This window comes from Podarcis filfolensis (assembly GCF_964270895.1).
Source record: "Podarcis filfolensis genome assembly, chromosome: Z".
Lineage (NCBI taxonomy): Eukaryota > Metazoa > Chordata > Lepidosauria > Squamata > Lacertidae > Podarcis > Podarcis filfolensis.
In genome coordinates, this window is record NC_139617.1 from 32,390,096 (window position 1) to 32,415,361 (window position 25,266).

At 46.6% G+C, this 25,266-nt stretch overlaps 3 protein-coding genes across 5 annotated transcripts; 1 reads left to right on the plus strand and 2 right to left on the minus strand.

Moving 5' to 3' along the window:
• Nucleotides 1–1,347: 1,347 nt before the first annotated feature.
• On the minus strand, nucleotides 1,348–6,580 carry MRPS2 (mitochondrial ribosomal protein S2). Its single transcript, XM_083596590.1, has 4 exons — nucleotides 6,442–6,580; nucleotides 5,120–5,224; nucleotides 4,429–4,558; nucleotides 1,348–3,367 (listed from the first exon to the last, which is right to left on the minus strand). Exons 1-4 carry the CDS (start codon nucleotides 6,479–6,481, stop codon nucleotides 2,830–2,832), a joined length of 813 nt encoding a protein of 270 aa, XP_083452716.1. The 5' UTR covers nucleotides 6,482–6,580; the 3' UTR covers nucleotides 1,348–2,829.
• Nucleotides 6,581–7,897: 1,317 nt separating this feature from the next.
• Nucleotides 7,898–10,993, plus strand: PIERCE1 (piercer of microtubule wall 1). Its single transcript, XM_083596610.1, has 3 exons — nucleotides 7,898–8,179; nucleotides 8,813–8,891; nucleotides 10,465–10,993. The coding sequence occupies exons 1-3, from the start codon at nucleotides 8,034–8,036 to the stop codon at nucleotides 10,651–10,653; spliced, it is 414 nt and encodes a 137-aa protein (XP_083452736.1). The 5' UTR covers nucleotides 7,898–8,033; the 3' UTR covers nucleotides 10,654–10,993.
• Nucleotides 10,994–11,804: 811 nt separating this feature from the next.
• On the minus strand, nucleotides 11,805–18,234 carry PPP1R26 (protein phosphatase 1 regulatory subunit 26). 3 transcript variants are annotated; one of them, XM_083596288.1, is made up of 2 exons: nucleotides 17,985–18,234; nucleotides 11,805–16,591 (listed from the first exon to the last, which is right to left on the minus strand). In XM_083596288.1, the coding sequence occupies exon 2, from the start codon at nucleotides 16,528–16,530 to the stop codon at nucleotides 13,120–13,122; it is 3,411 nt and encodes a 1,136-aa protein (XP_083452414.1). In that variant the 5' UTR covers nucleotides 16,531–16,591; nucleotides 17,985–18,234; the 3' UTR covers nucleotides 11,805–13,119. The 3 variants fall into 3 exon arrangements, with proteins under 3 accessions (XP_083452414.1, XP_083452412.1, XP_083452413.1); XM_083596286.1 differs by having other exon boundaries at nucleotides 17,957–18,234; XM_083596287.1 differs by having other exon boundaries at nucleotides 17,864–18,147.
• Between the last annotated feature and the right edge of the window lie 7,032 nt (nucleotides 18,235–25,266).

Genomic DNA, 25,266 nt, shown 5'->3' on the forward strand with positions numbered 1-25,266 from the left:
AGATCAGCATACACGTGCTTAAGAACAGGTACAGTGTTCACTTTCCATTTCTGCTTTGCTATTTAGTGTGGGTTTCAGCGGCAAAATTGCCAAGCTCCCGTTTCTACAGGCTTTTTGAAAATAGGTATTTCTGTTACTCTTTAGATCAAGGTGTGTATGTTTTTATTGTGAGATGTTGCCTCACAAATTGTATATTTAGCCGCCTGAAGCAGCATTTACGGTATATACATTCTGTCACTTCTATTTCATATAACAAACCAAGCTTTTTATTCCTTTAGTGTGAAAGCTTAATTTTTGGCATAAGGTTAAAGGTAAACACATATTCATAACAAGTGCATGTCCTAACTGACAGGATCCTAAACCTTTTGGCAGTGTGTGTATGAACACACATGAGTGCTTGGACATGCAGGTGGGTTCAGACACCTACTGTAACAGGTAAAAAGGCAAAGGACCCCTGGACGGTTAAGTCCAGTCAAAGGCGATTATGGGGTTGTGGTGCTCATCTCGCTTTCAGGCCAAGGGGGCTGGCATTTGTCCACAGACAGCTTTCTGGGTCATGTGGCCAGCATGACTAAACCACTTCTGGCACAACAGAACACTGTGACAGAAACCAGAGCGCATGGAATACTGTAACAATACCTAAATGACTCCCACCTGGAAGACAGAGCAAGCCTATTTTCTGCTGCTCCAGAGGGAAGGGCCTGAACAAACTGATCCAAATTGCAAGAATGGAGATTCCAACCAACTAAACCTTAGGAGTAACTTTCTGGTGCTAAGAGCCATCTGACGCTGGAGTACATAAACAGAAGGCAGAATTGGAAAACAGAAAGAGGAGCGCAGGCTTCTGGTCAGCAGGTATAAAATGAGAGAAGGAACTCCAGGTAATACACAATGTTGGAAACAAGACTGGCACATCTCCCCTGCTTGCTAATTTCAACGCTGCCTTGAGAAAGGACAGGGTATTTAAAAAACCCCCACACAAACTAACTAGATTAATTATTGCAGTTAAAACTGTGGAACTTGCTCTCGCAGGAGGCATTGATAACCAACTTGGATAGCTTTAAAACAGGACTGGACAAATTCAGGGAGGAGATGGCTGTCAGTGGCTACTAGCCATGGTAGCCATCCTTTGGCCTCCATAGTTGGAGGCAGTGATGCTTCTGAATATCAGTCACTGGAAACTGCAGGAAGGGAGAAGGTGCTCTTGGGCTTGGATCCTGCTTGGGGGCTCCCCATAATAAGCATCTAAGTGGCAGCTGGGAGAACAGGATGCTGGACTAGATGGGCCCCTTTGGCCGGATTCAGCAGCAGGGCTCTTTTTATGTTGTTAATTAAATACATAAATGCTTCTGTTTGCAAACATATCTTTATTTTTTATAAGGGAAAACATACATGAGGTTGAAAAAAGGGTGCAAGAGAGAAACAACTTCCAATGCAGAAGCAAAGGCATTTGGCCCAGTCTACCACTGCTCTCTACCCATACTTTGGGACAGTCTGGGATGTCTGGGGAATCTGTGGCCCTCCAGATGTTGCTGGACTCTAGCTTGCAGCAGCCCCAGCCAGAGTGGCCAGCGGTCAGAGATGATGGGAGTTGTAGTTCAGAAGCACCTGCACGGCCCCAGATGTTTCCCACTCCTGCTGTCCTAGGAAATGTTGTACGCTATCCTCTTCTCACAATTAACTTTTTCAGATACACATCCTGCTTCAGAGCTGCTGTTGCTTTAAAACTAATGATGGGACAGTCAAGACCAGGCTTCCTCAACTTTGGCCCTCCAGATGCTTTTTGGCCTACAACTCCCATGATTCCTAGCTAGCAGGACCAGTGGTCAGGGATGATGGGAATTGTAGTCTCAAAACATCTGGAGGGCAGAGGTTGAGGAAGCCTGGTCAAGACGTACAGCAAAGGTGAGGCGGAATGGCACATCTTGTGGGGTTGAAGGAAAGTTATTGCATTCTAGGGGGAAGTTTCCTGGGAAAATAGCCTCAGCGTTATACGTGGTATGCATCCGTTTGCTTTCTTGCAAGCATGCTTTGAATCACAACCTGAGGCCACGCTTAAAACACACAATTAAAGCACTCTGTTACCACTCTGAACATTCATGGCTTCCCCCAAAAGAATCCTGGAAGCTATAGTGTGTTAAGGGTGCTGAGAGCTGTTAGGAGACACCCTCCACCCTATTCAGAACTACAATTCCCAGAGTGATTTAACAATAAATCCTTGTTCACAGGGAAAGCTTGAGAATTATAGTTCTGGGAGGGGGAACAGCATGGTCTCTTTTTAACTCACAGCAATCTGAACACACTACAGTTCTCAGGATTCTTTGGGGGAAGTCGCAGCTGTTTGAAGTGGTGTGAAGAATGCTTTGAAACGTATGGACAGGACCTAACACAAGCCACATTCACACCAGATGTTTGAAGTGTTGTGATACCCCTTCAAACAGTCATGGATTTACTCAGAGCATCCTGGGAACTTTAGCTTGTTCAGGGTGCTGAGAGTTAGGAGACCCCTCTTCCCTCCCACAGAGCTATAATTTCCAGACCTCCCTGGGAAGAGGGATTGACTGTTAAACCACTCTGCAAATTGTAGCTCTGGGAGGGGAATAGGGAGCTTCCTAGCAACTCTCAGCAGTCTTAACAAACCACAGTTCCTAGGATTCTTTTGAGAAACCATGGCTCTAAAATGGTACCGTGGTGTTTTAAACACATGCTGTGAATGTGGCTCAGTTGCCTGTAGCCAAGACAGTCTGACAGATTTTGCACCTGGGACCAACTAGTGAATTTTTCAGGAGTAGGGGGAGGATGGTTTCCCACCAAGCCGCTCCGGCCTCCTTAGCAAGGCTTGTCCTGCCCTCTGCACAAGACCTCCATCTGCCTCCGCTTGTCCTTCGCTCTCATGATGGTCATCTTGAAGAGCCGGAGGTAGAGCTCGACAGCCGAGGGGGTGTCGTCATTACCCGGAATGGGGTAGGTGATCAGGGTTGGGTTGCAGTTCGTGTCTACCACGCCCACCGTGGGGATGTTCATCTTAGCTGCGTCCCGGATGGCCATGTGGGGCTCGAAGACATTGGTGAGGGTGTTGGTGAGGATGATGAGATCAGGCAGGCGGACACCCAGCCCATACTGGACATCGGCATTGGTCATCAGGCCACCCTGCCAGTAGCGAGTGTGAGCATATTCGCCGCATTCCTTGGCGGTGGCCTCTATCCGGTGGGAAAACTGACGGTTCCGGCTGATGAAGAGGATTATGCCTTTGCGGTAGGCGACGTGAGCCATGAAGTTGAGAGCCTGCTGGAGGTGTACCATCGTCTGCTCCAGGTTGATGATGTCCTGATCGAGGCGGCACCCAAAAATGTATGGCTCCATGAATCTGTAGGAGACAGAGGCCAAACATGAGCAGTGGTGGGGATTGGTTTTTGGTCTTCGTAAAGCCATGGGAGACTTGACACATCTCAAAATCTCTCTCTCTCTCGTGTATGTGTGTGTATCTATCTATATCTATCTATCTATCTATCATCTATCTATCTATCTATCTATCTATCTATCTATCATCTATCTATCATCTATCTATCTATCTATCTATCTATCTATCTATCTATCTATCTGAACATAAAGCCCTTCACAACTTGGGACCAGTCAACCTGCAGGGTGTCTTAATGCATGAGAACCAGTGTGGTGTAGTGGTTAGAGTGTAGGACAAGGGCCGCCCCGCCCCCCCGCACTCGGCCATCAGGTGATCTTGGGCCAGTCACTCGCTGTCAGCCTAACCTACCTCACAGGGTTCTCGTGAGGATGAAATGCGGAGGAGCTGTTTGAGCCCATTCATTTCGGTGGTTCTAGGATGAGAAAAACTGCCACAGGCTGCAATCCATTAACTCAGTCTTTTATTGAGAATGATAAGAATCTTATTTAGTGTCTAAGAAAAAGACCATGGCTCAGTGCCATGGCATCTGTTTTGCATGCAGGAGGCCCCAGGTTCAGTCTCCAATGGCATCTTCGGGTAGGGAAGGGAATGTTCCATCTGAAAACCTGGCAAGTTACAGCTGCCAGATAGTGTAAACAATACTTAGCTAGATAGGCAACTGGCTTGCCTCGGTACAACGCAGTTCTTATATCCCTATTTCATCCAACTTTTTCTTCAGAATGATGAGGACTAGAGTTTTATTTTCTTATTAGGGGAAGGGCCACTTTTCAGCCAAGAATGTCCCCTGTCTGAAACCCTGGAGAGCTGCTGCCAGTCAGTGTAGGCAGTGTACCGTGTTGATAGTACTAAGCCAGATGGACCTTTGCTTCTGTTTGATTCAGCCCTTTCTTCAGAAGCATGAGGACTAGAATCTTATTTTATTTTTGGGAGACAAGCCATAGCTATGGATCAAGGGTCTGACATGCTATTAAACCACTGTTTACAAGAAAACTGGTAGAATCACTGACCTGTGACGGCAACCCTTCTTGTGGCCCAGGTGGACTCTGGCATCAAAGAGGTCCCTTAAGGAGAAGAGCTCTTGCACGTTGAAGAAATCAGGGTTTTTCAGGGGCTCCCCTAGGAGCCTGTCATAATCAACTGAAAGAGGGGGGAAAGTGGCTAATTGGCTCAAACTCAGTTGCCAAATGACATAGCACAGGAGCAGAGGAAATCTTTGGGAATTGCATCAAAACCTTGCACAAACACATCACAGCTCCTCTTGATTTGCCAGCTATTCGCCCCACGCCCTTTAGGGCTACCTTTCCGTGGCTTTGAAATTCATAGAAATGGCTACTAACCATTATGGCTATGCGGCTTCTGAATCCCAGTTGCTGGAAACCACAGCAGGGGAGAGGGCTCTTGTGCTTGGGTCCTGCCCACGGGCTTCCTGTTGGGGCATCTGGTTGGCCACAGAGATGCCGGGCTAGACAGGCCCCCTTGGGCCTGATTCAGCAGGACCAGTTCTCATAGGGTCACTCACCCCATTTTTCCTTCGTCAACACCTCCCCCTCCCCGCCCTTTTCTGAATGGAAGAGAGGATTGAAATGGCCTAGGATCCCTCCCCTGCCCCAATCCAGCCACAACTTGTGACTGGAGTGGCTTTGAATCTCAGGGCCAAATCCAGCACTCCCACCCTCCTCTTTCCCCAGCGATGCTCACCAGTGGGAGCTTCTTCTGGACTTGTTGCTGGAAGAGTCGTATAAAGCCTCTGAAGGGTGGGAGGAGTCTTGGTCCAAGCGCCCAAGCTGCAAAGTCTGGGGAGGACTGATCCAAGCAGAGAGTAGAAAGAAACCGGGGTGGGGGTGAGGGTGGGGGGACACCACAATTTTGTAGAAGGTAAGTCACAACAAACTTCTGAAATAGGCGGGCATGGTAACTAAGTCTGTTGGAAGATTCAGGACAGATAAAAGTACTTCTTGGCGCAGCACAGAATTTATGCAGGAATCTCAACTAAAATATACATGACAGGTGGTCATCCAGCCTCTGCTTAAAAACCTCCAAGGAGAACCCACCACCTCTTGAGGGAGTCTGTTCCACTGTCGAACAGTTCTTACAGTCATAATGCTCTTCCTGATGTTTAGTCTTTCTTCTAAACTTAAATCCATTGATTTGGTTCCCAGCCTCTGGAGCAAGAGAAAACAAGCTTGCTCCACCTTCCATGTGACAGCCCTTTAGATAACTAAAGATGGCTATCATATGTCCTCTCTGTCTCCTCTTTTCCAGGCTAAATATACCCAATTCCCTCAACTGTTCACCATAAGGCTTGGTTTCCAGACCCTTCATCATCTTGGTCACCCTCCTCTGTGCACACTGTCAATATCCTTCTTAAATGGTATTGCCCAGAACTGGAGACAGTACACCAAGTGTGGTCTGACCAAGGCAAAATAAGGCAGGATTATTACTTTCTACGGTCGGCACACTATACTTTTGTTGATGCAGCCTAGAATAGCGTTAGTGCTTTTTGCTGCTGCATCACACTGTTGACTCATGTTCAGCTTGTAGTCTTATAAGTCTCCAAGATCCTTTTCACACATACTACTGGCAAGACAGGTGTCCTCTATCTTATATTTGTCCAGGTCCAGAGGGAGTCTATCTAGCTCCCTAGGTTTTTAGGGAAGTTTGGCCACTGCCTGAAAAGGATGCTGGACTAGATGGGCCCCCCTTGGCCTAATCCAGCAGCCAGGCACTTCTTAAGTCCTCAAGTATGCATTATGGTTTGTAGCCCCCGGCTCCAATTTCCTTCCCTACAGAAGAGTATGAGAACCCCCTAACCCCGATTCAGCAGTTCTGGAGCATGTACAACGTGCTTTTTTCCTTTCCGTACACGCGTGCACGCGGGGCTTGGGTTCTGAATCGCGCTTGGAGGCAGGCTATTTTGCACCTCCTCCTCCTCCTGCGTTGCAGGTGTAAAAACTGCTTTGCGCGGGGCGCCCAGCGGGGGGGAACCTTTGCCCGCCGCGTTCGCCCTTCCTTTTTCTTACCTGCCGCTGCTCCTCGGAGGAGCCTGGGCGCCGCCATCATGCCTCTCCTGGCCGCAGGAAGGAAGGAAGGAAGGTCGGAGGGAGGGAGGGAGAGAGAGGCCGCCTGTCCCTGCGCGTAGCAGCTCCACCTGCTGTTGCAAAAGCGCAAAGCGGACTCGAACGCAATTCCCTCCCCGCCAATGCAGCTTTACAGAACTAAGTGAATCGTGCGCGGTAAATGCGGATCTCCAAGGCCCTTTTTTTTGGTCACGCCTGGCTCAGAGACCTAACTTACAAAAACAAGCATTCAAAACAACCTGAAAGGGTCATCAAATAATACATCTTATTGATAGGAACAGGGCAAGCTGCCTTATACTCAATCAAGACTTTGCTCCATCTTGTTTTGTGTTGACAACTGACTGACAGCTGCTCCCCTGCGTTTCAGGGAGAGGTTCTTCCAGCGCTACCTGGAGATGCCATTGGGGACTGAACCTGGGACCTTTTGTACTCAAAGCAGATTATCTACCACCAAACTAGAACTCTTCCCCAAATTTAATCTATATTATTAAGCAGATCCAATTCAACCCTGCCCCACTAAAAGATCAGCAGCAACCGGGTATACGGCGGTATATAAATAAGTCTCTGTCAGTCAGTGCTGACAATACTAATCTAGATGGACAAATGTCCTGATTGGTTTAATGCAGCTTCCCATGCTCTTATTTAATTCAGCCTTTTATTCAGAACCATGAGGACTAGAATCTTACTTCATTTTCATGGGAGAAGCCATACTTCAGTGGTTGAGCATCTGCTTTGCATGCAGAAGGTCTCAGGTTCAATGCCCACTGAAACATTTCCAGGTAGGGTTGGGGGATGCCTTATGTCTGAAGCCCTGAGAAGCTGCTGCCACTCAGTGCAGACAGCACCCAGCTATATGGACCCATGCTCCTGTTCTAATGCAGGATTTTTTCAGGGCTTACTTTATTTTCAGGGGAAGGGCTATAGCTCAGTGGTTGAGCATCTGCTTTGCATTCAGAAGGTCCCAGGTTCAATCCCCACTGGCATCTCAAGATAGGGCTAAGAACGTCCCATCTGAAACCTTGGAGAGCTGCTGCCAGTCAGTGTCTGCAATATGGAGCGAGATGAACCAGTGGTTTGACCCACTATCAATCCAGAGGTGGAGGTGGGTGGGACTTGGTGGTCCTGTCCTATGTATTATGAATTTGATTTACAGCCCATCTTTCTTCCAAGGAGCTCAAGGTGGTGTGCAACAACCCTGTGAGGTAGATTGGGCTAAGAGTCGGTGACAGGCCCAAGGTCACTGAATGAGCTTCCTGGCTGAGTGGGGATTTGAACCTTGCTCTAACTACCACACAACACTGCCTAGTATTACTGGGTGTCAAATCCATACTGATATTCTTGGAAATGTGTCCAAATCAGACGCTGGTCCCTTTAAGAGCTGTTCCTGCTTGGTACGGTCTCCTAGCAACCCAGTGGCTTTGTTTCTACACAAGAACCAACCACCATCTTTGAGGTCTGGGTTCTTTCCTGCCACTCCCCCGCCCTCACTGCTGGCTTTCAGAAAGATACACCCCCCCCTACACACACTCTCTGCAATGTCCCAGGAACAGCATTGCCCAGACGCAACAGTCTCCCTTGAGAAAAAGGATGGGGAGGTGGGCCAGAGAACCTCTGATTACTACAGAGTGGAGCCAACCTTGCCTCGTAGATTCAACAACCCTGGATGGTTCCGGGGCTACAGGTGAGAGGGATGGATGGTGGGCACCTGCTTTGCAAACAGATGTGCCCTCCCCTCAAGGAATCACCAGGTTGAGTGGGTGGGGGGGAGAAGAACCTTGCCTCAAACTCTGGAGAGCAGCTGCCAGTCAGTGCCTGCTTTTTTATTTTGGTAAATATGATTAAATATCATTTTATCATGTCTATAAAACAAAGAGAACCATTATAACAGATGCAAATTAAAACATGAAAAATGGAACTACAAAGTAGGCACATAACAAATCCAGTTGCACAGGAGTTAAAATAACGAAACTGCTAGTAAAGACTACTTCCACATTTGCCAGGCTTGTCCTGAAAATGATGGTTCTGCTGTTTAAGTCATAAAGGAATGCCAAATCATGTAAAAAGTGCCTGGAAGTTCTAGTCCCTGTTGGAATCTCAAATCATATGTAATTTTGTCCATTTTAGCTCTGTTCCAGAGTGAGTGGCACCAAGTGTCCAATGCCAGTTTTGGGGGTTCCCCACCCCCACTGAATTGCAATTACTGTCCGAGCTGCCAAGATCATATATATGACCAATTCTTCTGCCAGCATTGGCTGTCCTAATAGTATTAGGAAACGTGTGATTACCTACATTCAACTGGAATCCTGTCTTTCAGATTTAAAGAGCCCAACCCACTGTTCAGGACCACCAACATGGACTACGGTGGGAAACCCCCCACGGTGCATGAAATGCCGGTATGAGCCGTTTTGCTGAATTGTTAAGTTGTGCCCCAGACAGGTTCACGGTCCTTGTGTTAATCCAGAGCCCTAGAAATCATGAGGCCAAAGTACACCTTAAGAACCACTTGATCTCTTATGCTCTACCTCAATCACTGAGGTTATGTATTTTATTTATATCCCACTTTTTTTCTTCAAGGAGCTCAAGGTGGCATACTTAGTTCTGCCTCTGCTCATTCTCCACAACAACCCTGCAATGTAGGTTTGGGTGATAGGCAGGGCCTGGCCCAATGTCATCCCAGTGTGCTTCATGGTGAGTGGGGAACTGAACCCTGGTCCTAGTCCGACAACTTTAACCACAACATTGCACTGCACTGTACATGTCCCCGGTTTCTCCTCCTAACATCCCTTTGAGGTAGGCTGGCTCAAGATCACACCCAGTGCTTTTCATGACAAGTGGGGATTCGAACCCAGGCCTCCCAGGTCCTACTCCAGCACACTAACCACTACACCACACTGGTTCATTCAGCCTTTATTAGGGAGGACCTGCCCTGTGTAACTCCCTGCCAGTGGAGGTTTGGTAGGAATCATTTTTTCCTTTTTTTAGATGTCTCCTTAAAATGGTATTATCCAGACAGGCCTTTAGAGCATGGCTTTAAAAAACCCCAATAAGTATGTATTGATGTTTTTACAAGAAGATAAGCAGAAACACCAGCAATTTTGTATTGCTTCATTTTTAATGGAAATGTGGCCTACAGATATTATAATAATGAATAAAATATCATGAGTTGCTCCATGAGAAGAGCACTCAAAATGCAGCTGGAACTTTACTCCTAATTGTCCCCAAGAAAGAGGGAAATTGCCCCTTAGAAAAGGACCCGTTCTTTGAGAGAAGTTATCCTCATTATGATAGTCCTCTAGGGTGCCATAATTTTGGGTGACATGGGCAAATTTAGGGACATGGACAACTGAGTGTGCATGAAGAGGGCTATTGATAGCTACTAGCCAAGGTGGCTATGCTCTGCCTCCATAAGCTAAGAGGCAATAATGCTTCTGAATGTCTGTTGCTGGAAACCGCAGGATGGGAGTGCTGCTCATGTGCTCTGGTCCTGCTTGGGAACTTCTGATAGTGCGCATCTGCATGTGATGACAGGAAGCTGGACTAGATATGCCTTTGGCCTAATCAAGCAGAGCTCTTTTTTAGATCCTTAGGTCCTACATGCTAATTCTAGTGCTGGAGTCAGTATGCCTCTGAATACATTGCTGGGAATTGCCAACTGGCAGAAGACTTTTCCACTAGGAATTCTGCTTGTGAGTTTCCCATAGTGTGCCTCTGGTAGGACACTGTGAGAACGGGAAACTGGACTGGGTGGCCCCCCTTTGTTCTGATCCAGCAGGGTCTCCTTATGTTCTTATATAGACCGCAGGGTGACCTTCTAGGCAGGAGTCAGTGTCCTTAGTGCACAGGTTCCTAAACAAAACTTTCATTTTGTTTGCCTAGAGGGGGTTGCCTGTGGTCTGAGCTACTCAAGTTAACTCACTAGCCTCAGGGTTCCAGATAATCATTCACATCCCACTTTCTTCCCAACAGACCAGCTTCCATGTTTCCCCACATGCCTTCTCAAACCACCTTGTGAAGTTTGGCCCATACCGGAATACCGGGATCAACACCAACACAGAGAAGAGCTATGTGACTGGTGCAGAAAACTTCATCACCTGCTTTGACACACTGAATTTCCACCCCAGTTACAGGACTGGAGGGCCATCCTTTTGCGAGTAGGGGACACCTGGGAGCCAAGTTGCTGCCCATTTAAGCTTTCACTCCTTCATCCTAAGGAACGACACCAAGGAATGATTATGGAAACTGACTATTTTGAAGCTCCTGAAAAAACAACTTTTTCCTGTGGCTCCCATCCCTAGTTTCAGTGAACAATTTCTGCTTACATGCTCCTCTCTATCTGGAAAACTCTTGTAGGCTTCAACAAGTGGGGTTAAATGGCTTTGGATTGCATCCACGGCAAAGAGCTTGCAGAGAAAATCATTGTTAGGTTTAATTAAGGTTACCATGTAACAATAGTATTGTGTCCATCATTAAAATGTTGGGAATCTGCACCAATCTGCATGTATTGTCTGCCTTCACAATTGGGGAAGGGCTGTAGCTCATTGGTGGAACATGTCGAAGGTCCCGGGTTCAATCGCTGCTGGCATCTCCAGCTAGGGCTGGGAATGCTCTGCCTGAACCCTGGAAAGGCTTTGGAAACTGTGGGAAGACCAGTCATTGTAGACAATACTGAGCTAGGTAGGCCAACAGTCAGAGCTGGAATATGGCCACTTACGTTCCTATTTGATTCAGAACAATGAAGTCCAGAAACTTGGAATAAGTTTACCTGTGAGATTACCTTACTCCATAAATGCTCACACAACCGCATCAACCTGTGAAACTGGCACTGTTACAGGTGCCGCATAATACTCATTCCCCATTTGTAAGAAATCCATCTTTTAGTATGGCAGCACCTACACTCTGGAACACCTTGGCTATTGATACCAGGCAGGTGCCTTTCCAGCAGGTTTTTCTTTTGTTCTTCCTCTGCTGTTGGGAGCTAGAATGCCTCTGAATACCAGTTGCTGGGAATCATTAGCGGAGAGAGTTGCTCTCTTGCTCTGGTCTTGCTTGTGGGCTTCTTCCCATTGGGGGTTTTGGTTGGCCACTGTAAGAACAGGATGCTGGATTAGATGGGACCCCTCTGGCCTGATCTAGGAGGCTCCATTATTGACTGGGGTACAGAATACAACTGTTCCTTTCCGCTCACACCTTAAGGGGGTGGACAAAGCCCCTTTAGAAACAGCCTGAGTAAGATAAACGACAGAGGACCAAGTGGTGGCTGTGGACCTAAATCTCTCTGAAACATCCGAGACATTAAAAAAGAAAACTTTTGGTTTCATGGTTCAAACTCTGAACCCAGTTTATTAAATCTTATAAATGTATGAATGTACACCATTTCTTATATACAAAACAAGTTCAAAAGTGCTTCTTCAGTCAGACAGAATCGAAACCACAAGCTACAAAGTACTGCAATTTGACTGATGAATACAGATGCACCCTCTCTCCCCGCCCCCCGCCCCGAGGGTCCCCATAAACTGATCTGGGGGTTTAAAGAGCAATAGAAGAATGTATAGTAAAGGTTTATAGTGAGAAGAGGCAGATTGCCATGAGGTTTCAATGTAAAATGAGATGTGAAAGCAGCATTTTTTTTAAAAAAAATATACAGACTAGTTGGAGGGGGGAATGCAAATTCTGAGATGCAACCACTTTCTGCTATCACGTTTACCTTCTATGAAGGAAGGCAAGAAGTAACTTCAATATACCTGCTCTTGGAAAGAAACACTTGACTCTGTGGAAGCGTCTAAGACAGCCCTTGCCAACCAGGTGCCTTCCAGAAGTTCTGGAATACAACTCCCATCAGCTCCAGGAATGTCTTACTCCAGCAACATCTGGAGACCCCACAAGTTTTCCAATCCTGATGTAGTACAATGAACATGAACTACAGTTCTCTGCAGTTAGGGGTGCTCTATACACTGTTACAAAAAGACTCACTTAAAGCACTTTTTAAATAACTTAGAACAGTCTTTAAAAAGGGGGGGGGAGGGGAGGGGAATCAAGTCCACGTAATAGGTGACAGATTCCTTCAATGGAAAGATAGACTGTCTGCATTTGTCCCAAATTCTCTTTCCATTTTGAATACTTTGAAGACTACGACACTCTGGACTGCTTAATAAAGATTACATTTTCTTTATCTGATAAGGATAAATCTCTTGGTCGGGGGGGGGCATAAGTTTTCCACTGTGGGTGAATCTTGAGGTGCTGAGTAGGTAAGGGGGTTGGGCTAGATGACCCTTTGGATTCCTTCAAACTCTACAATTATAAGATTCTGTCCTTGTAACTCAAGGATGATGCAGGGGAGGGTGAGGAAAAGAACATTCACCCCAGTCTTCATAATGTTGCAACAAAATCCTCACCCCTTCCAGCATGGAGATTAATCAAGGTGTCAGAAAACCTAACTGTAATGCAGGCTTTTACCTTAAAAAAACCCCCACACACGGATGCTGTAAAAAATAAAGCCCTTACAAACTGAAGTCCTTGCTTTTCACCAGTGTGCATACTCCATTGGGGTTACACCTACAAATTCTGCACAGCCTTCCACTAAATCTTTCTGGGCTTGCTTCTCTGCTATCCTATCCTGCCCAATCAAGGATTCTCCATCTGTCGCAAGCTATAACGGCTGCTGGGAACTTTACTACACTCCTCCCAACTGGTGTGAAGCTCCTGGGTGTTCCCTTCTTCTACCCCATCAGGGAACTCAGCACGCAGGGACACTGTGCTAACTCTGACCCCTTGCTCATTAGCTGTGCTGGGTACGTGCAAAGGAAGACCATGACTGGAGTCCCTTCTGCAGCAAGGCTCCAAAGGCTTAATATCTGCTAGGTTGACTGCTTCATTGCATAAATAAGCTTCCACTGTTTCCCCTTGCCTCTCAGTCAAAAAGGGACAAGGCCCTCTTGAAGATACATCTGCCTCTTTAAATCTTGCCTGACACCTGGATCTTAGAACTCCCTCTCTCTGCAGTCTCACCACCTGCCTCTTACCAAGCAAATCTGATACTGGGACACCTCCCTGCATCTTGAATGACAGATCTTCACCCTGCCCTTTCCCCACAAGCACAGGTTTTTTTTTATTCTGAGTGCTTTTGAGGCCTGCTATAAACTTGCTGGAAACTTTGAACTCATACGGGCTTTTCCTTTTGAAAGAAGACAATGGCTTAAAGTAATTTTGTGATTTAAAGTTCTCAGATTTGCCCTTCCCAGGTGGAATGTTTATTTGGTCAAGCTTGCTATCATAGCCAACCTTTCTTCGAACCACTGCCTGTTTTGCAGGTAAACCGGATCGTTTTGTCTGCACAGTACCTTGACTGCACAGATCCCACTCAGATGAGACCACCTGCATGTCACAAAGAGAAGCATTTTGCATTGTCTCTTCTTCAGCCTTCAGAGAACTTCTCAACACAACCATAAGTGGACCTGCCTTCTTTGCTTTTTTACTCCATTCCAGCAAGGCATTGCCTCCGTCTCTAAACAGCTGGTGCTTGGCTTTAGATATGGCTGTTTGGGGTTTATCAGTTTGCAAGTTCTCAACAATCCCATCGGCTCTGGGTAATTCTGTGGAATCTTTAGCCTTTTCTGCCAAGAACCTCTGGATTTCTTGCTCGATGCTGTCATCACTATCCATGGAACTGCTGTTGTCTGTCAGGGATGTGGCAGCCCAAAGACACTGATTGCTTTTTGCTCCATCCCGAGTTTTGGGCCCTGCCACTGACTTAGTGTGGCATTCTTTTTTAAATTCCAACACACACTGTGTGGCTTTTGGACTTTGGGACTTCATGATGCTTCGGGGCCCTTTCTTTGCAACCTCTTCCCCAAAGTTTATTCCAGGGCTCATGAGGCAACTCTTCAGCAAGGTGGGAGCTTTGGGTTTGCAGTCTGTTTCTTTATCCTCCAGAATCTGCATCTCTGTCTCACTAAACCGGACTCTCTTCTTGCACGGGATTCTTTGGTCTTTGGGTTTTTTCTTTAACTTTCGCTTGGACCTCAAGAGGTCCTTGATAGCTGTGTCCAAGTCCTCATCACTGTCCAAAGAACTGCTCTTATCCTCTATGATGTACTTCTGTTGACCCCATGCCATGCTTTTAAAAAGTTCTCTAGCACCAAGCTGTCCTTGTGACAAAGGGTTTCCAAAATCTATTAAACTGGCAATGGTTACAGCATCTTGTTGGCAGCTAGCCACTGCCCCTCCAACCTTACTGTTTTTCAGTATGCTCAGACCACCTTCCCCTTGGGGCGTATTTGACAGCATCGGTTGTGTGCTGTGGTCTCGCTTGCTTCCCGCCTTGGGTTTCCTTTTTTGACTTGGTGACAGTTTTAATGGTTGCCCAGAGAAGGGAGGAATTTGGGCAAAGTGTGAGACCCCTTCATTTTTTGCTACCAGGCCTCCTGCTTGTGCTTTGACCGCCAAAAAAGTTCTTATTTCTTGCTCAATGCTGTCATCACTGTTCACGCTGTGGCTGTCACTTTCAATTTGAAAAGGCGGCACACTCTGGGAGCAGAATGAAGGATCACTTGTGGCGAACGACTTGCTGTTGCTGCTTCCTGTAGGGAGAGGTAAAATGGTCTTGGAGATGTCCAGGATGGCTTCTGCACACATCAGCTCAGCAGCAGTGTCTGTCCTGCAAGAGGCCTGGAAGGTGAGTGCACACTTGCCAAAGTCATCTTCCAGAGTAGGGCCAACATTGCCTTTCTCTGCTGTCTTGCTGCAAATGGCATCCAACTTATTTAATTCTGCTGCTTTAGAGCAGCTTTGCCTCCCCTTCCTGCTCAAAGCTTTCCTGGGGATCTCTGGCAATGCACCTTTTACTGAACGGATCATCAACCTGGCGGATATATCTTTTATCCTGATGGCCCCAAACTCTTCCTTCGGAAAAGGAGCGTGGCCTGCTTTGGAGTCTGCTGCCTTCCTGGTTTTCTCCAGCTGGTACAGCTGGATAGCTTCTTCAATGCCATCGTCACTACTTGAATCAGAGATGTCTATGCTTTGAAAGGTTTGCTCTTCCCTGGCTTTCCAAAGTGCCTGCCTTTTCTTGCCTGTTCTGCTTTGCTCCAGGATGCAGGAATGACCAGTCAAAGGTGTTTTCAAGGTTGTTTGGCCTGTTGTACTGAAGTCACCAAGCTCCTCTCCATTGGTTTTTGACTCCTGTTTAGAAGGAGCATTGGCACCTCCGAGTTCCAGGTGGTGCCTTAAGAAGAGCGGCTTGCCCTGCTCTCGCTTCAGATACCTTTGCCGACTTTCTCTCCGGTTCCTAACTGCCAACTTCTCTTGGGTCTCTTTCTGGTGAAGTTTCCTACTCCCCAGTGTTATATCCTTTTTCCTTGATTGCTGTTTCTTCTCATTTAAGAATTGCTCTATCTCAGCTTTGATGCTCTGTTCAAAAGAGTCGTTGCTGCTCACACTGCACGGGGAGGGAGCAATATCTCCCTCAAAGTAATTGGGGGAACAGGGGCACTGAACCTCATTCAACTTCACATCTGTAGGGAACAAACTACAATCTGCATTGTCTACACTGTGCAAACTCTTGGCCTCGCTTGGCAGTGGTGAAATGCACTGGCCTTTGTTTTTTAGATACTCTTGGATGGCCTCTTCTATTTCTCGGTCAACGGAATCATCACTGTCAGAATTCAGTGAGAGAGGGCCAAATTCTGAGCTCTCTTCCACCTCCATGCCATCAGAGTCGGCAGGACAGTGACTCTGGGTGTACTCAATGTGTTTCTGCAGCGTCCTGCCGCCGGCCCTTAGCTTGGGGCTCCTGACCTTGGTTCCCTTCTGCTTTTTCTGCATAAGGCAGCCATATTCACTGCAGCTGGCATCCAAGGATGCCTCTTCGCTCTGGAGGTTGTTAATGATCATCTGGACTTTGGCACTGACAGCTGTCCTAGCAATATCATCTTCGGATTCTGAGAAGCAGATGGGGTACCTGCAGTTCCTCGATGGGACAAAGGGCTCCCATGTCCTCTGGAGGGCCACCAAAGGGGGGGTGTCCATGAGAAACATCCTAATTGGTAGCAAGGAGGCCCGCTCAGGTACTGGTTCTCAGGCAAGTTGTTACACCATCCTAACACAAAAAGAAAGAAAAGATGCATATTAACACAATGCCACAGTTATGCAGAAAGCCAATGCACTGAAGTTTCCCAATCAAATTCTACATACGACATGTTCTATATTAACTAATACCCTTTCAATAGCAGATGAAGGGCTGGTAAGTCCTATCTGGAGATGCCATTGAGGATTGAATCTTCTGCATGCAAAGCAAATGCACCACCACTGACAAAGTCACAATCACAATTTCTAAACTTGTACCTGTACATGTAAATTAGGATATGCAAATTTAGGGAAGGGCGACAGCTCAGTAGTAGAGCACATGCTTTGCTTAGCTCCAGGTTCAATCCCCTATGGCAGTGGTGTCCAAGCTTTTTTTCAAAGAGGGCCAGATTTGATGAAGCGAAGGGCCGTGAGGGCCAACCAAAGTTGTTGACTTTTTAAAGGATTGAAGTTATTGGGCTTTTAAAAATTATTTTACCTCAAAGTTGTTGAGCTTTTTTTTAGGATTGAAGTCTGTTGAGGGTTTTTTTTAGGATTTTACCCCAGGAAATAAACTGCCACAGAGGCCAGATTAAACCAACCGGTGGGCCGGATTAGGCCCCCAAAATGGACTTTAAACATGCCTGCCCTATGGTATCTCCAGGTAGGGCTGGGAAAGACCGTCTGGATTCTGCCAATAAGTGTGGGCAATACTGAGCTAGATGGAACAGTTGCTCCGGATCTGTAGAAGGTAGCTTCCTGTGCACCTGCCTTGCATGCTGAGTCCCATGCTGAGTCCCAACCCCTGGCATCCTCAGGCAGGGCTGAACCCTGGAGATCCGCTGCTGCTGCCAGTCAGTGTAGACAGTACTGAGCTGGACGGAACCCAGTTGCCTAACTCAGCCCAAGGCGAAATCCTGTGTCCTTAAATACACGCTAAATATCCGCTTTAAAGAAAGAGCCTCTGCAGGTGGATCCTCGCCCTGAAGGGTACGGAGCATGAGGTGTTTTGACGAACGGATTCGCCACACCTCGCTTCAACGTGTATTTCGTTTTCGTTTTTTTGTAAGTCGCTTCGAGTTGACATAGCAAAAAAAAGCGGCAAATAAACTTAATACATTATTATTATTAGTGGGGGGAACGCTCCCTCTCCCCGCCCTGCCCCTGGCGTTGGGCTCCCTTCCCGCGCCAAACCAGCACTCTAAAACCGCAACAGCCATTGCCTCTCTCGCTCGCCCCGCTCCCGTCCCCTGCCAGGCCCTCCTCCCCCTAAGGCCTCGTTGCCAAGGCAAACTCCCGGGCCTACCGCCACCGCCAGCAGCCTCCTGCGCAGTGCCAACCGGACCCGGGCCCAGCCGCCTCCATTTCCCGCCCTCCGCTGCTCGTTCCCCAGCCTCACATGCTCGGAGGGAACACAGCTCCTCCACCTTCTCCGCAGTAGGCACCGGGAGGGACGGTCGGGACCGCCTCCCAGACTTATCCCGGGGTCCCTTCCGCCGCCTTTCCACCTTCTTTTTCTTCTGCTGCTGCTGCCGCCGCCTCCGCTGGTTCAAACCGGCCCGGCTGTTCCCTCCGCCCGTCCGTCCGCCCGCCCGCCTTCCTCCCTCCGCCCGCGAGAAGAGAAGGAGCGGGGAGGCGGCGGCGAAGACGGCGAGACCCGGGCTGTGCCTGTGGCGGGGAGAGGGCGGCAAGTAGAAGAAAGGGTTAATGAAGGCAACCCCCTCCCACCACAGGGAGATATTTGGGGTGGGGTCTTCTCCCCCCCGCCGTCTGTTTTCTGTCTCCCTGTGCCTCAGTTACCCCCAGATGCCTTCTCAACCTTTACTTCCTTTTTCAAAACCATTCTTCACTTTTTCCCACTCTGCTTCAGTTTTACCTCAAACTCCTCTTCCTAACGTTTATTTTCTCATTCTCCACTTGTTTACTATTTCCACTCCTGACTTTCTCTCTGCCTTAGTCAACCACAAAATGCTCCCTCTTCCTTTGCTTTCCTTCCTAAATTTCCTTCTTTCCTTCCTTTTTTCTAAACCTTTGCTTTAGTATTCCATTCTGCCTCAGTTTCTCCTCAGAATGCATCTTCTTCCTTTTCTTTATTTCCTAACATTTATTTCCTTCCTTACTGCAAAATCTTTTCCTTTTCTTTCCTTCCTAAACTTATTCACCTCCTTTCTTCCTGTATTTCTTCTGCACTGCCTTAGTTTCTTTCAGGCTGCTTCCTTTCTTCTCCTTTTCTAACATTTCCTTCCTCCCTTCCTAAATCTATTCATTTATTGTTTCCTCATACCTGTCTCCCACCATAGTTTCCTGTTCTTCCTTTTCTTTCCCTAACGTGCATTTATTTACTAATTTATTTATTTCATTTCAGCTCATTTTCTTTCAAAAACTCTTTCTGTTTGTGCAAATTTACTAAATTAAAAATTTATGGGGATCTGCCCCCCCACAATTTCATAACAATATTTTTTCTTTGGGTGACACTCAAAGACCACCAAGGAAATTGTGCTAAAGAGAATGTGCCAAGGGCAAGATAGCTTGGACCACTCTCTGATTCATACCCCCAGCCCCAGGTGAGTCACATCAGAGGGCTAACTTTGGAATAGGCTATCTGAAAACAGTTGAATATATTCACTGTTTGTCTTTAATAATAATAATAATAATAATAATAATAATAATAATAATAATAATAACAACAACACTATTGCTAGTATATGGTAGAATTTAGCATTTGGAGTATTGGGAAGGTGCCAGGCACAGTGTAAAAATATAGGCTGAGTCAGTTCTCCTGTTCAGAAGATTGGCTGACAGAGGTGCCATCAAAGAACAAAGACAGGTGATGGCAGGGTCATTACCCTGACAATAGGTGAGAGACAAAAAGTGTCAGAAAAAAAGGGGTTGGAATTCATCCCCAAGCTATATGTTAGCAAAAGACAATAGCAAAGCTGGAAGAGGACGTTGCCAGGGTTACAGGGGCATGATGTTGTCATAGGAAAAAAGATGCCCTTTTTACACGAGGCTTGAGTACTGTTAGAATAATGGTTTTTGGGAAGAAGAAGGGAGGGGCAGAACTCCATGTGCGCTGGCTGGGAGATGCTGCACCAAAAGACCGGGGAACATGGCTGGCTTTGCTCTGGGCCCAAGCTTGCTGAACTTAGGAGGACAGCAACAAGAGACATTGTTGTTGTTTAGTCATTTAGTTGTGTCCGACTCTTCGTGACCCCATGGACCAGAGCACGCCAGGCACTCCTGTCTTCCACTGCCTCCCGCAGTTTGGTCAAACTCATGCTGGTAGCTTCGAGAACACTATCCAACCATCTCGTCCTCTGTCGTCCCCTTCTCCTTGTGCCCTCCATCTTTCCCAACATCAGGGTCTTTTCTAGGGATCTTCTTTTCTCATGAGGTGGCCAAAGTACTGGGGTCTCAGCTTCAGGATCTGTCCTTCCAGTGAGCACTCAGGGCTGATTTCCTTAAGAATGGAGAGGTTTGATCTTGCAGTCCATGGGACTCTCAAGAGTCTCCTCCAGCACCATAATTCAAAAGCATCAATTCTTCAGCGATCAGCCTTCTTTATGGTCCAGCTTTCACTTCCATACATCACTACTGGGAAAACCATGGCTTTAACTATACGGACCTTTGTTGGCAAGGTGATGTTTCTGCTTTTTAAGATGCTGTCTAGGTTTGTCATTGCTTTTCTCCCAAGAAGCAGGCGTCTTTTAATTTCGTGGTTGCTGTCACCATCTGCAGTGATCATGGAGCCCAAGAAAGTAAAATCTTTCACTGCCTCCATTTCTTCCCCTTCTATTTTCCAGGAGGTGATTGGCCCAGTGGCCATGATCTTTGTTTTTTTGATGTTGAGCTTCAGACCATATTTTGCACTCTCTTCTTTCACCCTCATTAAAAGGTTCTTTAATTCCTCTTCACTTTCTGCCATCAATGTTGTGTCATCTGCATATCTGAGGTTGTTCCGGCTAGGGATTCATCCAGCCCAGCCTTTCGCATGATGAATTCTGCATACACTACTGGGATGTAATGTTCTGCACCCCCTCCACCTAAACCTAGGTGTAAATATGTGTGGATAAACCATATTTCTTAAAAACACTAAAGTACAGAAATACTACAGGATTTCTTAAAAACACTACAGTGTCCAAAGGAACACAAACCCTGGTTAAGTGCCAAGAGCCCTAGAATTTTGCTACTGCTTGGCAGAGATTGAGGTGTCCTGTAGCAATATGCTAGCTGTCTCGGCATCAGATTGTGGTACCCATCAACTTCATGATGCACAGAAAAACTCAATTGCTACAGCTATAGAACTACATCACCTAGCTGGATTGTTGACCCTCAAATTGAAACACAATATGAGGAACCAGTGCCTCCATCTCAAATTGCTTTCCCGGAGTTATAATTGCTCGTGGGAGGAATTGTTTCCTGTCTATTCAGAAGCCGCCAGTTGTTTTTCCCTCCTAATGTGAGGTCACTTCTTCACACACAAAACACATAAAGGAGCAGAGATCTCGTGATATAAATTAACTTCAGAATTAAAGATGCTGGCTTCAACTTTGTCATCTCTCCGCCCCCCCCACCCGACACTAAGAACATAAGAAGAGCTTGTTGAATCGGACCAAAAGTGGTCCATCTAGTTCAGCATCCTGTTCTCACAGTGGCTAAGCAGATTCTCATTACAGGAAGTCCTCAAGCAGGTTCTGAGCAAAACAGCAACCTTTGCCTCCTCCAGTTTCCAGCAACTGGTATTCAAAAGCAATACTGCCTCCAACCATGAAGGCAGAGCATAGTCATTGTAGCTAGTAGCCAGTAATAGCCTCCTCCATGAATTTGTCCAATCCTCTATAGCTTTGTTGGTTACAATTTACTTTCCAGGTTAAATTCAAGAAGCGGCACCCCTTGCAACAAAGGTGCAAATGTGTTGCTCTCTGGATGTCATGGACCACAGCTCCTATCAGTCCCAGGCAGCAAGCGATGAACTTATGGTCCACAGTATCTTTGGGGAGCAGCATGCTGGTTACCCCTGCTATATACAATTGGGATATTTGAGAGGGAGTATTATTGAATCTGTATGCACAGTGTAGTTTAAGACCAGAAGATCACTTCTTCAGGTGATGCCTCCTTGGCACATATCAGGTGGAGGGCACTGTGTATGTGAGGTGTGTGGGGGGGGGGAGGGTGTCCCTCATCCAGAAGAGAAATATCAGAAACTGGGGAAGGGGTCGTAGCTCAGTGGCAGAGCAGATGCTTTGCATGCAGAAGGTCCCTGGTTCAAATCCCAGTAGCATTTCCAGGTGGGACTGGGAGAAATCTCGGAAATATGCTGCCAGTCAGTATAGACAATACTTATTTATTTATTTATTTAAAAATTAATACAACGCCTGATTGTAAAACATCTAAAAGCTGTTTACAACATCTGAGTTAGACAGACCAGTGGTCTGATTTGGTAGAACACAGCTTCATATGTACCTAAGGGATTTCGACTCTTTTAAGCCCTATAATTTAGGGGATCCTGAAAAACAACAACATTTATTTCACCAGGGCTTCATACTTTAGAGCCTGGACTCAAAAGCTGTTAAGTAGATTTTACTTCCAATGTTTATTGATCTTAGTTGCTGATGTTTTATGGATCTGGTTTAACAGTTTTACTCTATTCTATTGCCTTGGTTGTGAGCCAACATGAAGGTTTATTATTATTATTAATTTTTATTTGGTTGAAGGTATAAGTTTATAAACAAATATGCATGTACACACATCTGTGACATCCATACTTTATATGTTTGCTGTGGGAAATGGGTTTAATTTTTTCCTGTAGCAAATGTTTAAGAGTTCGGGCAGGCAGGAGATTCCGACAGGCAGGTTTCAATGACCTGGCTGTCATTAATGATATCCCATCAGATATTTGAAAGGAAGCAATTCAGGCAACAGAGTCATTCCAACATGCTGCCCATCATATTCTGTTGCCTTTGGCACTGGGAAGCAGATGGTCAGCTGTTTTGACAGGGAGCTGGTTCCAGAAAAGATCAGCCTGGATTAAGCAAGCCTGATCTGCTCCTAAGGCTGGGAAACAAGCGTGGTATAATCAGCAGATCCTGACAGGTAGCGATTTCTGCCAAAAATGTTGCCTAGCTGATTTTTTACTACCCCAGGCCACAATTTTTCTTTTTTTTTAACAAACTACCATTCTTGACCATTTCTCCAGAGCAAACCCATTTTAGATAATTGATTCTTGCCCCAGGCAAAAGATGTTATATTGGTCCAGGGAGCAAATTATGTCAGGTATCAGTTTCAAGCTAAAACGATACCTGTCCAATTCTGCTGGACAAGCAGGAAGCCAGAATATTGTGGGCTTCCTGAACCATTTTTTTGATGGGCGACTGTGGGAAATAGGATACCTGGTCCTATGACTCTACCTTGGCTTCTCCTTGTGAGAGCCAATGTGGTGCAGTGGTGTCAGACTAGGATCTTGGAGGACAAGGATCAAATCCCTACTTGGCCATGAATTCCACAGGGTGACCTTGGACCAGTCACTGCCTCTCAGACTAATCTACCTCACAAGTTGTTGTGGTGATTAAATGTGGAGGAGAATCACGTATAACACTTTGAGCTCCTTGGAGGAAATAAGGTGGAATATAAATTTAGAAGAAGAAGAGTTTGGATTTGATATCCCGCCTTTCACTCCCCTTAAGGAGTCTCAAGGCGGCTAACAATCTCCTTTCCCTTCCTCCCCCACAACAAACACTCTGTGAGGTGAGTGGGGCTGAGAGACTTCAAAGAAGTGTGACTGGCCCAAGGTCACCCAGCAGCTGCATGTGGAGGAGCGGAGACGCGAACCCGGTTCCCCAGATTACGAGACTACCGCTCTTAACCACTACACCACATTTAATAAGTAATAAAACTACAGGCTTAATTGCCAGGGCATTTTGTACCTTTCTACACCCCTCAAGGGGACGCGGGTGGCACTGTGGTCAAAACCACACAGCCTAAGGCTTGCTGATCAGAAGGTCGGTGGTTTGAATCCCTGCAACGGGGTGAGCTCCCGTTGCTCGGTCCCAGCTCCTGCCAACCTAGCAGTTCAAATGCACGTCAAAGTGCAATTAGATAAATAGGTACCGCTCTGCCAGGAAGGTAAACGCCGTTTCCGTGCGCTGCTCTGGTTCACCAGAAGCGGCTTAGTCATGCTGGCCACATGACCTGGAAGCTGTACGCCGGCTCCTCGGCCAGTAAAGCAAGATGAGCACCGCAACCCCAGAGTCGTCCGCGACTGGACCTAACAGTCAGGGGTCCCTTTACCTTTACCTTACACCCCTCAAGGGCAATGCTCTGTGAAACTCCCTTCTCCCAATTTTGCACATCTCATACTATCGGTCTATTCTGCTCTAGCCAGAACCCACCTGGGGTTCTAGGTCCAGTTTTGGGCACAATAGTTTAAGAAAGATACTGATTAGCAGGAGGGTGTCTGATATGATGAAGGGTCTGGCAAACAAGCCTTATGAGAAATGGCTGAGGGATTTGAGGATGTTTAGCCTGGAGAAGAGGAGATTGAGAGGAGATATGAGAGCCATTTTCAAGTATCTAAAGGAGTGGTTTTACAACCAGTGTGCTGTGGCACCCTGGGGTGACTTGAATGATGGTCAGGGATGCTGTGAGCAACACTGGCTGCCATCCGGCCTTCCTTCCCTCCCTCTTCTGATGGGGAAAACCCCCAAGCTTCCAATGCAAAGCCGGAAACACCCTACTCAGACAGACAAACAAGATGCACCTCTCTACTTTTTCATCTGTCTTTGTGCTATGTGATGCTGGTTGCCATTGAAAGATTGCTGCCTGAGTGTGCACCTCTCTAGCCCATCTCTATGATCCCAGCTGCTGTGGGGAGGCCTGAGCACTAAGTCACTGCCAGTTGGGACTGTTAGGAATCCTGTTTCAGTTTTTAAAATTGGGTTCCATCTTACAAAAACAGCATTGAGCAGGGTGATGAATGACTCATAATTTTTAAAAAGCCATTTCAAAGCTGCAGCGCAAGGGGTTGGGCTAGATGACCCTTGGGCTCCCTTCCAACTCTACAATTCTGCCATTCTACGAATTCAATTATAGATTTTTTTGGAAATGCTTTGCTGGTCACAGACAAGAACAGCCTCTATTAAAATTTATTGTGCACATTTAAATAACTTCTCAAATCTTTGTGGTCTATTCATCAAACCAGTACAGTATAGTAGAATTTTGCTTCAAAGGAATAGCAAAGAAAACAACAACCCTGAGCGAGGCATTCTGCCCTAGCTGCCAAATCCCAGGCTTGCTTTTTTGGCAGGCTTGCTGTCCTGAATAAATACCTGTGGCGTCTCTTAGATGGTAATGGCTTGGACATTCATCCATCACAGCGCCTGAGCAAAAATAAAAGCTCAACACTTCACGTTAAGGTAATTCCCCTCCCCAACCCCCCAAATAATCTCAGCACAGCTCCATGGTGGACTGGTAATAAAACCAGCTTCCATTGTAGCTGGAATCCTTGTTAAAAAGAAATTGCACATTGCTTCCAAATGAGCCGTTTCACAGAATCGTAGAACTGTAGAGTTGGAAGGGACCCCAAGAGTGGGAAGGCCCCAATCCACCACAGCTTTGACTACTCTTAAATTTTGGTGGGAATATCACTTATGTCCACATGATGTCAGGCTTCTAACATCAGAAACCCACATGGCTTATGAAAATCTTAGAGCT